The sequence below is a fragment of the Cataglyphis hispanica genome, chromosome 1 (assembly GCF_021464435.1).
Source record: "Cataglyphis hispanica isolate Lineage 1 chromosome 1, ULB_Chis1_1.0, whole genome shotgun sequence".
NCBI classification, from domain to species: domain Eukaryota; kingdom Metazoa; phylum Arthropoda; class Insecta; order Hymenoptera; family Formicidae; genus Cataglyphis; species Cataglyphis hispanica.
The window spans coordinates 4,833,238-4,848,328 of record NC_065954.1 but is presented as its reverse complement, the minus strand read 5'-3'; the positions used below and the strand labels follow the sequence as shown (position 1 = coordinate 4,848,328).

General features: G+C 34.8%; 1 protein-coding gene across 6 annotated transcripts in view; it reads right to left on the bottom strand.

Annotated features, from left to right (window-relative positions):
- LOC126849949 (protein O-mannosyl-transferase TMTC1-like) overlaps positions 1-15,091 on the bottom strand; it is a 211,732-nt gene that overhangs the window by 60,893 nt on the left and 135,748 nt on the right. For all 6 annotated transcript variants that reach the window (XR_007687480.1, XM_050592447.1, XM_050592456.1 and 3 more), the window contains one exon: positions 12,383-12,560. Coding sequence is in view for 5 of the 6 variants with exons in the window: in XM_050592420.1 (XP_050448377.1) it covers positions 12,383-12,560 (178 nt within the window). In the remaining variant the exon portion in view is untranslated. The remainder of the gene's footprint in view (positions 1-12,382; positions 12,561-15,091) is intronic.

Below are 15,091 nucleotides of genomic sequence, written 5' to 3'. Positions count from 1 at the left end.
AATGTGTAATATGCTTTTAACGATTTGCATAAAAAAGGAAAGAAATATTTTATCAGTATTACTTAAAATGTCTTCGAAAATATCGTTTTGTATCAAACTCGAACATTCAAACAAAGTTCGCAGAAGATAAACACTGAGTTGACATTTCATTACAATCTTATCCTTTTTCGTCATATCCATCCTTGCTGCTCTTGTATCAAGTACACCCGAAGGAAATCTTGCTCGGGAAAACAATACTCCGTCAATGTCAAGGGGAATGAGAGCCGAGTTCGAAGCAGGCTCTCTCTGCTGGCAGCAAGGAACCATAACCGAAGGGTCTGCTTAAGATAACAGAGATTACGATGACCACTTTGCGATAGATTCCTTCGGCACTTGTCAGATTTATGGCGAGGGATAATGGGCAATTCTCCAAAACAAAGAATGACCGAGATATTTATCCTCACTTGCAAATAATGGCCTTTGAACGATGGAGAAACAAATGCAAAGTGATTCAGAAAAAAATAAATAAATAATAAAATCGTTTATTACTTATTTCACTGGTCTCATATAAAACTTGTTTGTTTCAATTTATTTTGCAACAATTCTTCTCATACATTTCATCCATATATTTCCGAAAAGTCAATAAACTGTTTTTTATTCTTAGGATGCTGGAAAACATATGTGTGGGCATATTTTTCGCTAAAAGATAAATTTGACATAAAAGAAATAAGGTGACCAAAGATAGCGATTTGTGATCGTTTGCGTTACACGCATGGATTTACGATAGAGACAGATGCGAGCCAGTGAGAAAGCTGATGCATTCATTCGACTCGACACTAGTTTGCTCTAGTTTGTACTGTCGAACTCCATTAGCATCTCACTCGTTCTGGAGTTCTAATTGATTATATGAAGCGCTACACTTTCTTCAGAGTTCGCTCGTTATTTTGAGATAACTCGAAGTGTCCTAGTTTTCTTTAAGTTTTCTTCCTCAATACTTTTCTTTTTATGTCAATATATTTTTCTTTTTATTCTTGGAAGCGTGGACTATTACTTAGATATTAATAATTCATTGATTAACGTCAGAATATCTGTGCCAATTTTGTGCAAAATTTTATAAAATTATTAAATAATATTATCTTGAAATCTTTTATATTTTTTATTTTTTGTTATTTTTCAAAGATATTTGAATACTATAATTAATTATTAAATTAGTTAAATTACATATTTTTACAAAAATGAAATTTATCTCGTATTAATAATACTCTTGTCGTGTAAATAGTAATCTAAGATTAAAAAGATTTATTTTTGCGTTTCTCTCAGTTCTATTTTTGTATGCAATAACAAATTAAACGCGCGCATCCACGTTTGTAGAATATTAATATTCTCACAAATTAATTAATTAATATCGTCATTTAACGCGGTTAAACCGCAGGTGACGAGGGGAGAGAAAAGTAATGATGCGTATCAACGATGACATACAATGACCTACAACATATGTCAAATTTTCAGTATGAATAATATAAGCTCTCTGTGCGGGATAATGTCACAATCGATTGTACATTCAGCGGAAGATAATTCTAATAGAGCACACAATGAGCATAACTGTTTTAATTGGCTGATTTGCAAATATTTCGCAAATGATTCTGAAACGAGTAAGTAAATCGAATCATTATTTTAAATGTCATATCCTGCTCCATATGAGTTAGTTAATTTATGTTCGCACATACTATATATAGTACATAGCACTCATTATATTATATATCATTTGAAACTAAACTTAGAAATTAGATAAATGAAGATGAAGACGTAACTCATACTTTCAATATCTCTTTCTCTCTCTCTCTCTCTCTCTCTCTCTCTCTCTTTGCTCCCCTTTGATAAGCATTAATATTTCTGACTTCGCGATGTACATACATTTTAATGATGATATAAAATTAAACGTTCAAGTATTATAGAATGGCGATGATATAAGGAAAGACGTATACCAGGCTCAATTGCTGGCGTTGAATCTTCTGTGAAGGAAACACTCCACGAATGGAAACGATCGCGCAGCTTCATGTTTAATTTGGCCTAAAACTAAGCTCTGCGGGTAAATCCATCCCCTTGAACACGCTCGTTCCTTTCCGCGCGCTCGCAAAATTCATCCCTTCCGCGGAATCGAGGTAGTCCGATAGAAGGGAAGGTTTCGGGTCTCTTTCACGGGGCAATATACACTGATACGGCAACGACGTCGTAACCACGAAACGACAGCTCGGTCACTTGGTTCTCATGCTGCAGCCTAAGCACCAACGAGGCGTTTCTCACGAAAGGGTACATTGCCGTAAAGTAGGTATAACGGCGTTAAAAGAGCATCTCGTTTGAAATGTACACGGTAGTGTGATTACCTTACGCCGTAATAGCAAGTCAACTGCAATAAACATGCCTGCAATGCGTACGCCTTAAGTAACAATGAGCCTTAACTGAAAATGCTTTTCATTTACAGTTAATCGTCTCCGTAGATTAAAGTCACTAAACCAAGAATTGCGACACAAGAAGCCGCGAAGTGTTAAATTTTATTAAAAAATAATAAAAATGACAAAAAAGATTAAATCACAAATTTACATTAAATTATATTCTGTTATTATATATGATAATCACATTTTTCAGATATCACGTATACATATAAGATAAAATCATTTTTTTTTAAACTTATATATTCATATAATAGTTATATAATTATATAATTTATATAATCTCATAATATAACAGAAATATACAGTTTCGGTACAATCTAAATGTTCTTGGAAACCATCGTTATATTCGCGAGTGTAAGCACGTACGAGAAGCCGGCAATATCCTGACCTCTTTAATATTATAGGAGGCTTTAATAAAGCCTCGGCTTCTTATTATTACTGTTCGCTTTCCGTTTTCTCTTTCTCGCGACAACGACGTCGTTAAATCCCTCCAAACTTGCTTTATAAAAAGCTAATGAAGTGGACAAACGCCAAACCGATAATGAAAGAACCTCTATAGTATCCCGTTCCCATCGATAGTAATATTATTAAAAACTTATAATATTAACGTAGCAATTCACTTATTACGTTACGAAGCATAATGATATAACTTGTATTTTTATATCTCTATTTGCAACACTTTCAACGTCATTCTGACAACCTTGTTAACCTCATCTGTACTCCATGTCAGTTGTTGGCGGCACAAACAGATAACGGAGTGGAAACGGCGAAAAGGAAGAAGCAGACACTCGACTTGTAGCTTTTTTTTATTTGCGCGAGTGAACATATCTTTCATTTTACTTTGAAGTGATACAGCTGCCCGAAATTTGAAATGGCCGTAATAAAACGACTTAAACATTAATTTTTATCGAATGTAAAACATATGATTTTATATTACACAATCTCAGAGAATAGTTTAGATAATGAGAGGATATTCTGTCACAAAAAAAAAATAAAAAGATATACAAAATGTATTTTATATATATAATAATATCCTCATCTAGCAGCATCATTCCAAAAAATATTCAATTTTCATTGATCTTTTATCTGATTCGATACTTCTGATCGGAGAACTACGCTCGCATTTATGTTCTAATAATTGGCGACATTTCACCGGAGATTTCTCGCGCAACGATTGGGAAAGAGGGTTACCTTCTCTCCGGTTCACTAATGCGCCATCATCAAACCGAGGCATACTGCAACGGATTCACCCTTAAGAAGTTTGCACCCACACCCCCCTTGCCCTTCTTCCGAGCTCTGAGCAATATCCTTTAATGAAACGTCTAACCGCTCGTACGGAACATTGGGATGATCGTCATTGCGGCCACTAGCAAAAGTATTTTCTCTATTTGTCCCCAATTACCGTCACAGAGGTTCCTGCGGTTCTCCTCGAGTTGAGTCTGGGAGCGGAGGTCGCTAGGAAGTTGCCAGAGCAACTTTTGTGGAATGGAACTTCAATTGGCCGCACGTGTCTCCATCCACGTTCTAAAGCCAAATAAGAGACGCGCTTGCCTTGTTTTATGATGCATTCAAAGAAAATGACAGTTCGCGTGTCTACATTATATCGTAATATATTCATCTTGCATGTATATTGCAAAAGAAATATATTATTGTGTCACATACAAGCAATAACCTTAGATTATTTTTATAAAACTAAATTTTTTATAATTTTTAATGTGACAATTAATTGTCAGATATAAATACAGAGAGAAGTCTCAAAATACGTATTATAAATAAACTATAAATTGCATTAAGAAACAAATGCTTAGAAAGTTTACTAGAAAATATTTGTGTAGAAGGGATCCTATGATCTTGTTTGCAGAACGCTTGTGAAAGTTCAGTATCGTTCTCAAAGGACATATATCTATAAAGATGCACGTATAGTGATAGCGTGTACGTCAATTATAACGGAAAGTTCAATAGTGGAGTTTTCTGCATCATAAAAACGGAAAACTGACAGAATGAAATAACGAGATAAAAATTTAGGCACTCGACGCAAAATTTAAAAAAAAGAAAAAAAAATAATCTCTCTAAATATCAGATTATTTTAATATATTTTGATATATTACAAAATATGCGCGTTACGCGCGCTAAAATGAAGAAAACTTTAATTACTCCGTCCAATTTAATCCGTTACATCGGAATTTGATGAAATACTTCTTACATGGTCAGCGTTTTCACTCTGATCTTGCGCGGAGTTTTTTTAAATAGTTGCTCTCGTGACTTTTCTCGTTCAACTCCTCGAAAAAAAGGTACGTTTTCCAGATTCTGAATAAAAAAGATCAGCGGACGGTAACTTGCAAATACGAAAACGCTGGAAATGCTTTCGGATGTCTTGCTAAAATATTACTCTTGTGCTGCGAAATAAATGATTCTACATTGAAAATGATAAATTACAAAGTCCGGTGCTCACTGTTCGCATGTAGAAAAATACTCCTTTCTCTACACGCTTCTTTGATCCGGCATAATCCTCTGATCGTTCTCTATCCTGGCGCAAATTCGAGTTTCAGCCGTAACGAGCGATCCACCTTGTCCGGATGTGAGAATCCGTCCTCGTGTCGTATCACGTGGTGGCTGAGAATAGGACTGGAGAAAGTTAAGGGATGGGCAAAACGAACACTGGAGCCCGGATTCTGAGAACGTTATGAATCGTGCAATCAAGACCTGAAACTCTCAGCTTTAGACTTCAGCCAGCTGATACCTTCCTACTTCCGGCTGTTTCCGGAATAGGGGCGGCGTGATGCGAGACAGCGGGATGCGCCAGCGATACCCTTTTGTGTCAAGCGTTAAACTGATGAGGGGATGAGAGAGAAAGAAAAAAGAGAGATAAAAAAAAGACGAGAGTCAAATATATCTAAATCGTTTCAAACACAGGCATTCGCGCGTGTTTTACAAATGAAACGCGACAAAGCGCAAATTGTTATGGTTAATAAACTATTTTGTCTTATTGTTCACGCGTTGAAAATATGTTTTATAAAATTGCACTCGTGCATGTGCGCTTATACCTTCGATCGCTGACAAATATATTTTTGCTCGCGTCACCAACTTACGGATATTTTCTGAACATCGACTGCGCTCGACGAAGCTCCTTTGGGAACGGAGCGACACGTTTCCTGTAACGTTTTCGACGTCAGCTCAAAGGGAGGAACACCGCTGGAAACGGGGAGAGAAAAGTTTCGTCCGCGTGAAACGAGGTTACCTCCTCTACTTTGAATCGACATCCTACGAATCGTGCGCGGAATTACGCTGCTGGTAGTTGCGAATACCGTCGCCATGAATATTTCACCGCGGGATTTCGCAAACGCATGCGGCCAAAAGGAACGTAGCGAGGCAAAATCTTGCCAATAATGTGTAAGTGCTTTTAGATAAATTGCGTTTATACCGCGCGTTACAAGAACTTAGATTGACGTTGGTACATTTGCAGCAAGTTTCTCATTAAGCATTGAAATATAAAACACACGCGAACTATTCACAAATAGTATAAGATACGAGGAGAGAACATCTTTAAACAAGAAATATCAAAGAGCGGAGAAAAAACACTGATGTGTAGAAGCAGATAAAATATTTTACCTGCGTAGTAAAAATATTTTGTTCCAAATAATTCTCTCCCGTTTTCTCGACGAATTAAATTTTTCATTACAAACTTCTCCCGCTGTAAAAAAAAAAAATTTAGCTGCATTCTCAATTGCAACCATCTCGACGACGGCGTTTCCAATTCTAGCATAGCTCGGCTCTGCAAAATCCGCCGAGCTCGCAGAAGCCGCGATATTTTTTCTTCGGCCAAAGGCGAGGAAGGCGGCCGACATTCTTTTTGTCCTCTTGCAGAACGGACGGCCGTGGGATTCGACGTGTAAACGATATCACCGCCTGTCCATTGTGCCCGACCGATAATTCTTTCCGCCTCGTCGCCGAGAAGCCGAGAAACTTTCGGCTTCCGCGTACCGTGCTCTTTCCTCCATAAATCAGAGATAAATCACTTTTAAACTCGCGCTGTTAACTCCAGGTCGTCGCCGACTTGGCCGACCGACGTCCGCGGATTCCCTCGGGTAAGAACGTCGAAATCGATGGTCCGCGAGATAATGAATATGTCTCCCCTTTTTGATTGCACAAAAGGACGAAGGCAAACGTACTTAATTAACAGACTCGAACGTACGACGAGATAATTATCCTATTCTAGAAATTTTAATATTACGTAGTACCTTTTATTATCATTATTCTTATCGAACCTTTATCAAGTTTTGTACATGATAATAATGTACAATGCAGGCAATATATTTCCCTCCACAGCATAAAACTTTTACAATTTCCGACAAATTTCTTTAATATGACAAATATCTTTCAGCTTTTACTTTAAGCCGCAAAAAGATAAAATTGCCTTTTACGAGAAAAGTAATCTTCTTAGTTTTGGTTCCAATCTTCTTCATCATTGTTACAATATATCTGGCATATCATTCTTCGTTTCTTTTCTATTTCAACGCTAAATTTTTCATTGTTTATACTGAATATCTTCACTGGTTCATTGATAATAAATGACAGGTAAACTTGTAGAAAGATAATAACTTATAATTAAAAATTTCGATATAAGATTCATATGTGTATCAATCAATTCCAATAGTCGATTGTTGCAGGAATGTATAATCTATATGGGCTTTGCTAATTCCGAGGTACTAGTCATCGATAATCCATAGGGATCCGTGAATTATTTTGTTAATCTAGGCTAACCGAGTGAGCTTCCCTTAATTTAGTAATCAGGCTATTATATGTATTAAGTACAATTAGAGTATCAGTATGAGTTTACTATACTGCATGTACAATATCTATATATATATATATATATATATATATATATATATATATATATATATATACATGATATAATAAATGACGGACACAATTTTCAATATTCATATAATTTTCAACTGTAACTTTAAATTGACAAAAAATGACATGCTGTCATATTATAAATTTTTAAAGGCGACCCGTAATGCCAAAATTCTTCTTTTATTTTTTCACGGGCAAGCGATAACTTCGCCACAATGACTGTCCTGTTGGTTTTTCAAAATGAACGGATTGTTACACACGGAGAAATGCCTGCGTTTTCAGGTCGGAAAGATCGCACTGTGCCGTGAAGGTACCTACGATTTTACGAATGATTTAACGGGAATGCATCTCCCTGCTCTCCTTCCCAACAATACCTGGAAAACATTCCGGTATGCACGCTGATGCTCTTTAGTTCTTTTAGATGAAAAGAGGAAGCATTTGGGACGCATTTCGCTCGCGATCTTCCTTCCCTTTATCCTTGCTCTTCTCTATTCCCTTCCATGAGTGTGTTTCGAGCCAGCCTCTTCCGTACATCGTGAAACGGAACACGTATTTTGTTTTAGCCCACCCGTTTGCTTTCGAGATATATAAGTGCAGCGGAAGAATCGCGTTCTTCTTTTTCAAGAGATGCTTTGAGTAAAGACAATACGGCTAAACAGTTTTCAAAGGCATCCGCGTTAAGCAGAAAGTTAGATCTTGAATCCAAAACAAGGCTTTATATGCCTTTCTATAAAAGTATTAGCCATTTTTTTCATCTTTTATAACAAAATCTATTTTAATAAGTCGCATTTGTCTATATAAATAAATATTACGAAATATTACGAAATGACCCATGTTCCATGTTTTAAGTTATCAAATTTCAGCATTTTAAGCATTCTTCGAAAAATGAGTAATGCATTATAAATAAATGAGTTTTGTTTTAGTTAATTATTTTTTTTTAATTATATTTTTTTTAAGTAAAAATCAACAAATGTTACAAAGTTGTAATATCAGCATTTATACAAACTAATTAATATTATTATTGTAATGTGAAAAGAGTTACTTGAATTAATAATTCCTTTTTGTATATGATTCAAATTTAATAATAAAGTATAATAATAAAATAAATAAAGTAAATAAAATAAATAAATAAATTTAATAATAAAATTTAATAATAAAGTAAAAAGCAATATATATACACATTGTTAGTATTTTGCTTATAATTTGTACCATCATATACGATAATGTGCGTAAAAACAGTGTCAGAAGAAAACACTGAATAAAGAAAAAGATCGTTGTTAAATACCACAAACAACGGTAAGACAATTATTGTAATAGCAGAGCTTATAGTCTTTGTGGTTTCTTTGAAATTCTTGCCGTTTCTCTAATCTACACTTTCTCTTATGGAATTCGTTTCGTTATACTCATTCAATAACGAGCTGTGAAATCGAGCGACTTTCATTGTACAAAAGTAAGCGCATTTTAATGCGATAAAGTAGTTGTGATTTCAAGGAATTGTTCTTCTTCTTTGCAGGCTTTATATGCGCAGAACATAAAAGGAGTTACAAAAGATATGTATATGAATGAGATAAGATAATAAAACAATATTTAATCAAATGGTTAATGGACTGAATTTGTGTATTTCATTACATTTTCGATCCAAATAAATGGATAGTGATATTATAAAATAATCAATTATTATTTTATATATTTATATTATTTTATATATCCAGACATTTCTGAAAAGACTCTTATTCGATTTGCATATCTATTATTTCTGATAATCTCGCATTCATTCACTTATTAAACAACTTGAGTTGAATATATAATGGCTCAAATGTATAATAATTACAACTAGGTATAATGTTTGCAACTTCTTCCAAATGCAAAAATTATTTTTAATAAATCTTAATAAATCTCGCTATAAAAAAGAAGGATAATGACTGCTACGTTGTATTATTACTTTTTGAAAAAAAAATGCAACAAGCACCAAAAGAAACGCAATTATTCTCTACTATTTGATAATATTAAATCTCTATTATCTAATAATTTTAGCTATTATCAGCGCGTTTAATTGCCTTAATAACGTTTTAATGACATTTCTAATGTCAATAAGACATTATTAAAACGTAATTTGATGTCACCGTGCTACATTATCATCGGAAAATCTAGCGTACATAAATTTTAATTGAAGAATATATTTAGTATATGTCAACCACATAGCCATCTCATTTTAATAAATTTGCTATAGCAAAAAAAGTACAAATATTTTTTAAACATTTAACTCTCTCTCTTTTATATATATATATATATATATATATATATATATATATATATAAAATTATTATTTATCTCTTAGCATTCAATTAAATTAACTGTTATAAATAAGCTTATCACAATATAAATATAAAAAGACCCTCCTTACTCGACCGACTTGCAAATGCCTATGGAAGCCCTGCCAATTAATTAGTCATACGAGTATGAGTAGAATGCAGCCTATATAATGAACAGCGACACGAGCATGCTAATTGATCGATCGCAGAGATTTCCGCGTTCGCACGACAGACAAACGACGAAGTCCAGGACGGTGGTCAGTGATCCCTCTTCACTCGATGCCCCTCCTTCACCAACCCTTTCAAACGCGTCCTTTGTTCAGAGCGGTTTACACCAGACCAAAAGCCAACCGCTTCAATGGTGTTGTACTTAATTAATACGAGATTCCTTTCAACGACCGAATGAAGGATTTAATCTGGAAACGGACGACAGTTTCGTCAGCTGATCATTTCGGCAAATAGCATCAAACGGTACCGATGATTTAACTCAGAGGCAGAGAGCCGGCGATTGCCGTCAGAATAATGCAAGCAACGATGTGATAACAGATCCTGTATCATGGCAAGCGAAACGGGGAGTTGCGGGTAAACCAAAGGTTAATATTGCAGCGTCGCGTTTTCCGATTAAAACACGAGATTTCCGATATTCGTGCGCGATATAGTATAATTTATTAATATTAACGACAAGTTTACGAACGTTTCGTGACAAAAAAATATGTATTAAAAAAAAAGGACATAAAAACACTTTTAACGTATAAAAAGTTTTTGCCGATTTTGTCGCGATAAAGGCATAGCAGTACTTCGATTGGTGTGGATATTTCAATATTTAACGTGATCGGATAAAAATAATTTGAACGACGAGTAAATCTTTAAATTAACATCCTGAAATATATGCTGGAATATTCTATCATCCTATTTACTAGTTCCAAATTTGAAAATTGTGTTAATCATTTATGAAACCGGTCACAAAATTGTCGGCAAAACTGCTAAAAAAGAAAAATAGATTTTGCCAGAAATGTAAAAATTATTGCGATATTTCCTGCCGCGATTTTTCCACTGCTCTATTGCTACATGAGGACAAGATATTACGAGATACTGTCATACCATCGTAAAAAAAATCATCTGGCAGATTATTTAATCTAATATGAGTATTATCTGACTTAGCCATCCGCCCACGACGTGAACATGATATCACAATAGTGACACTGGCAACGAGGGCTGACTATGCACGCAACGAATAATACATGCAATACTATACGCACGTGATTGTAACAGGATGCAGTGCGTGACCGGCAAGCAGGCCGAGCTTGTAATAGGCAGAGACCGGACTTGCGAACCAGTGTCGTACGCCGCCAGTAATTCTGCTCAAAAGGCACGATTCTGAACTAATGACGCGGAATTCACCTTTATATATATATACCTATGCAATCTAGTTCCCATACATTCTTCTCGAGTGTGTGTGTAATTATTTATTCATAATTACGAAAAATTAACACGCATTGTTCATTGGTATAATGTATCGCTTTCAATTCCTGGGTCGCGAATAAATATAAACACCGTCGAATAGAATAATAATATATCAATAAAAAAAAAAAGTTTGCGCGTATGCGACATGCATATTTTCATGCATAAAATTATTTTGAAATAATATAAAAAGTATTAACATATATGCATGTATATTATGGTATATCGTTTATGTTATTTTTAACAATTTTACATAAAAAATAAATATTTTACATAAAAAATAACAAATTTCTAGCAACTGCATCATTCTCAACGTAATAAACAAATGTGTTTTAATCACTGACACATAATTCCGTATTGTATTTCTCAACTTTTCAATCTAACGTTTTACAAACTTTCATTTCTAGAAATACATAATATAATTTACGTATGATAACGACGAACAAAGCGTCATAGTTATATACTTTAGTAAAGTAGGTTAAGTAGAGTAATAACATTAACAACGCCGAAGTTTATCATTCTCACGCTAATGCCGTGTAGAAATACTTGATGAAAGCTAGCAGCTCTAATACTGCCTCTCCTCAGTCTGTATAGAGTTCCAAAGAAAACTTACGATTTGTCTAAAGTAGCATGCGCACACATCCCAAGTGTTTCTCTTATGGCTGATAAACGCCAACGTTGATTATAGCAAAAACAGGTCTATCTTATAACAACAGTCTCTCTCTCTCTCTCTTCCTTTCTCTTTTCATTTCTCTCTCTCTCTCTCTCTCTCTCTCTCTCTCTCTCTCTCTCGGGCAACAAGCACATCAAATTTTGTCCGTCACGATCATAGTCATAATAAGATTAGGCTAATTATGTTTATGCACTTACGAAAATCGGATCAGCTAGACTCTATTCGCGCATACGAGGCGGTTACGAGACGAGTGGACTCTGCTAATCTTGTTGTTTAGTTTAGTTTAGGGTGAATTTGCTATTGTACTGTGAACTATGTAACGCGTAAGTACATGTTTGCGAGAATATGCTATTGCATATTAATTAACAGTAAGCAATCAATGCAAACAAAATCACGGAATAACGAGCAATCGATTAAAGCGTACAACTAACGTGTACAACTAGTAGTTTGCCTTTTTTTATATCTGCAAAAACATAGCAGATAACAGATAATCGTAAGTGATCGTAATAAAAATCGCCAGATCAAACCGAGTTTAATATACCGGCATTTCTTACTTGAAAAATTACGTCTTTAAATCCTAAAATGATTAATTGATAAAATATATTACATTTATTTATCTTCAGAATATCTCGTATATCACTTACCGCTTCCGTATGCACAGGATGCGTAGCGAATAACAATCCAGCGAGAGCCGCGAATCCTGGTCGAAGTGCCGCTACGACGAGGCTCACTCTGGTGACCAAGATGCACGCACCGGCGTGTAAGGCGACGTTTGTGGCGTGGTACCACATGGGACTCAAGCCTGCCATCAAGTAATTTAACCTGAAATTAAAACGAGATTCGTATTAGACACGATATCGATGAATCGCTATGGCCGGATCTCTAAAAATATTTCGGCTTAATGTATGCGACGTTTTTAGAGCGTTTTAAAGATGAATGACGAATGACAAACGGCAGGTAATTGAGATTAAAGCTAGATTAGAGCAATGAAAGATCAGAAATAATATCAGATATTTTCTGCAAATATAGCTGAGTATAGAAGATGATAGATATTCGGTATAAATGCAAATGATGTTTTCATCGAAAGACTCTTAAATCAGCCGAGATTATAAGTCACTTCTCTGTCAAGTCAGAGGTAAACTAATTATGTTATTTTATATATCGTATACAAAAACAATATTATTTGCTAATAAGACGAAAATGTCTTCGTTGCATCGAACATAGTTTCTGTATCAAAGAGCGATGCTTATATGAAATCCTTATTCGTAAGAAAGGGGATAAATTTTATTGTTACAAAGAAACACGAAAATAAAGCCTGTCATCTTTTTGTTTATAAGTACAATGGATTTCAAACGCGGGCGTGACGTAGTTTCCACGAAAATCCGCTTAAGTCGACCGAAGTAATCGGATTTTAGAAAACCATTCCGAGCATTCTCCTTTCGCCGCAACTAACCGTGGGATGCCGTTTTCTTTGAGAAGATTAAAATAACTGTGATATTAAATATATATATATATATATATATATATATATATATAATTTATTTATTGTCCGTTGATAAAAATAATATTCTCTTTTGATAAGCACGCGCGGCAATATTCTGTATTGAAATATTTTTCATCGCGTCACATTTATTCAATCCACTAATCGCTGAAAACAATAGACGCAATTGAAATAAGACGGGAATGAGAAAAAAATATATATGGACCGTCGTGCCGACATCGAGATGAAAACAAACACCGTAGTTGCTGACGCAGCCGGGCTATAATTTTGGAAGCCTGCCGACGGCATAAGTTCGACGCCCCCGGAGAACCTGCGCTTGGCCCGTTTCCAAGTGTCAAGGATCATGGGTTGTCGGAGGCGTATCCTGTCTCTTCCTTGGCTCTAGATCAAGCAAGAAGCTCGCATACGTCGATCGCAGGGTAGCGCGAAATTTTACTGCAAAGTTTCTATTGCAAACTACAATATATATTGTATATTATACGTTTATGTTTTTATTACAAATTTTTTTTGCGAAATAATGCGCTTTCAATCTGAAGGTATCCATTCTCACATCGCTCGTGTTGCATTAAAAAATCAATATACAAACCATTCTTCGCACTTATATACATCTACTTATTATATTAGCTTGTTTTTCTGCCGCGTCCTCGTTTCGCAAATTTCTGGCATACGCAATGGCTCGAACTACAGACTATGAGGCTTATATGCTTAAGAGCTTCTTGTTTGCTCTACATGGTTTCTCCAAGCACAACAGCGTGCACGTGCATTCACGTTACGGAATGAAGTACGTTGGATTGCAACGACAGTGTTGCATTATCATACCTAGATATTAAACAAGTATTGATGCAATCTCGCTATCAATTACGCGATTAAATATACAAAGACAATTGCATGCGGAGATATATATGATATCGGTATGTACTTCAACTAGATTGTCATTATTTTAGCCACTAGTATACTTCGATCTATATATAAGAAACAAGAAGATTAATCGTTGTATATTACAAATGTCTCAATCTTCAGTTTCATTCTTCTTCCCTCTCTTTGCGAATAATCATTTATATTTTCCCCCTAAGGAATTCTGTAATGCAATTTGTCTTCGTCGGCGCAACTTTCTACGCGAATTTCTCCTCTCATATCTTTTATTCATGTCATCATTGAAACTCGTCCAAACGCATAAAAGAGAGAGAAAGAATTGGTCTGGAAAATAATTACAGACCTGTCTTTGTGTCCACGTGCAAACAATAAAAACTGTTGACTGCAATGCTTTAGGAATATCTTATTCTCTGCAATAGAAATTCGTGTATCTCTGTATTATTTATATACGAGAGCTAATATAAGAGCATAAAAAATGATACCGCATACACTCTTACTAATAGTAAAGAAATAATAATATGTACAATATCTATCGATGACATTGCGTTCTAAATTACTAATTTAGAACTAAAATATTAAAAATTTATTCGAATACGAGTAAAAAAAAGAAACCTTGCAAAATTAGAGAATTTGATTTACTTGAAAATGACAGAAAAAAAGTTTTTTGTCCTGAAGATGAAGAGTCTATTTGCAGAACATTTAAATTCTACTTATTTAATTAATTCATTCTTAAGTATTTAATCGGCTTTATTTCTATACGACGTTTCTTTGAAAAAATGCAAGGAAAAAACGGACTTAACTTTCCCAGTTTTTTCATGTTATTTTAAATTATTACTAAAGGTAAATAATCGTTTTCATCGTCACTATTATATGAATATCACATAATGACATTATCATAATAATCAATATGCTTCGATATCATCGTGCGTTGTATGAAACGTACAACGTGCTGATCACAATTTTCTAGTCATTCTTTTAA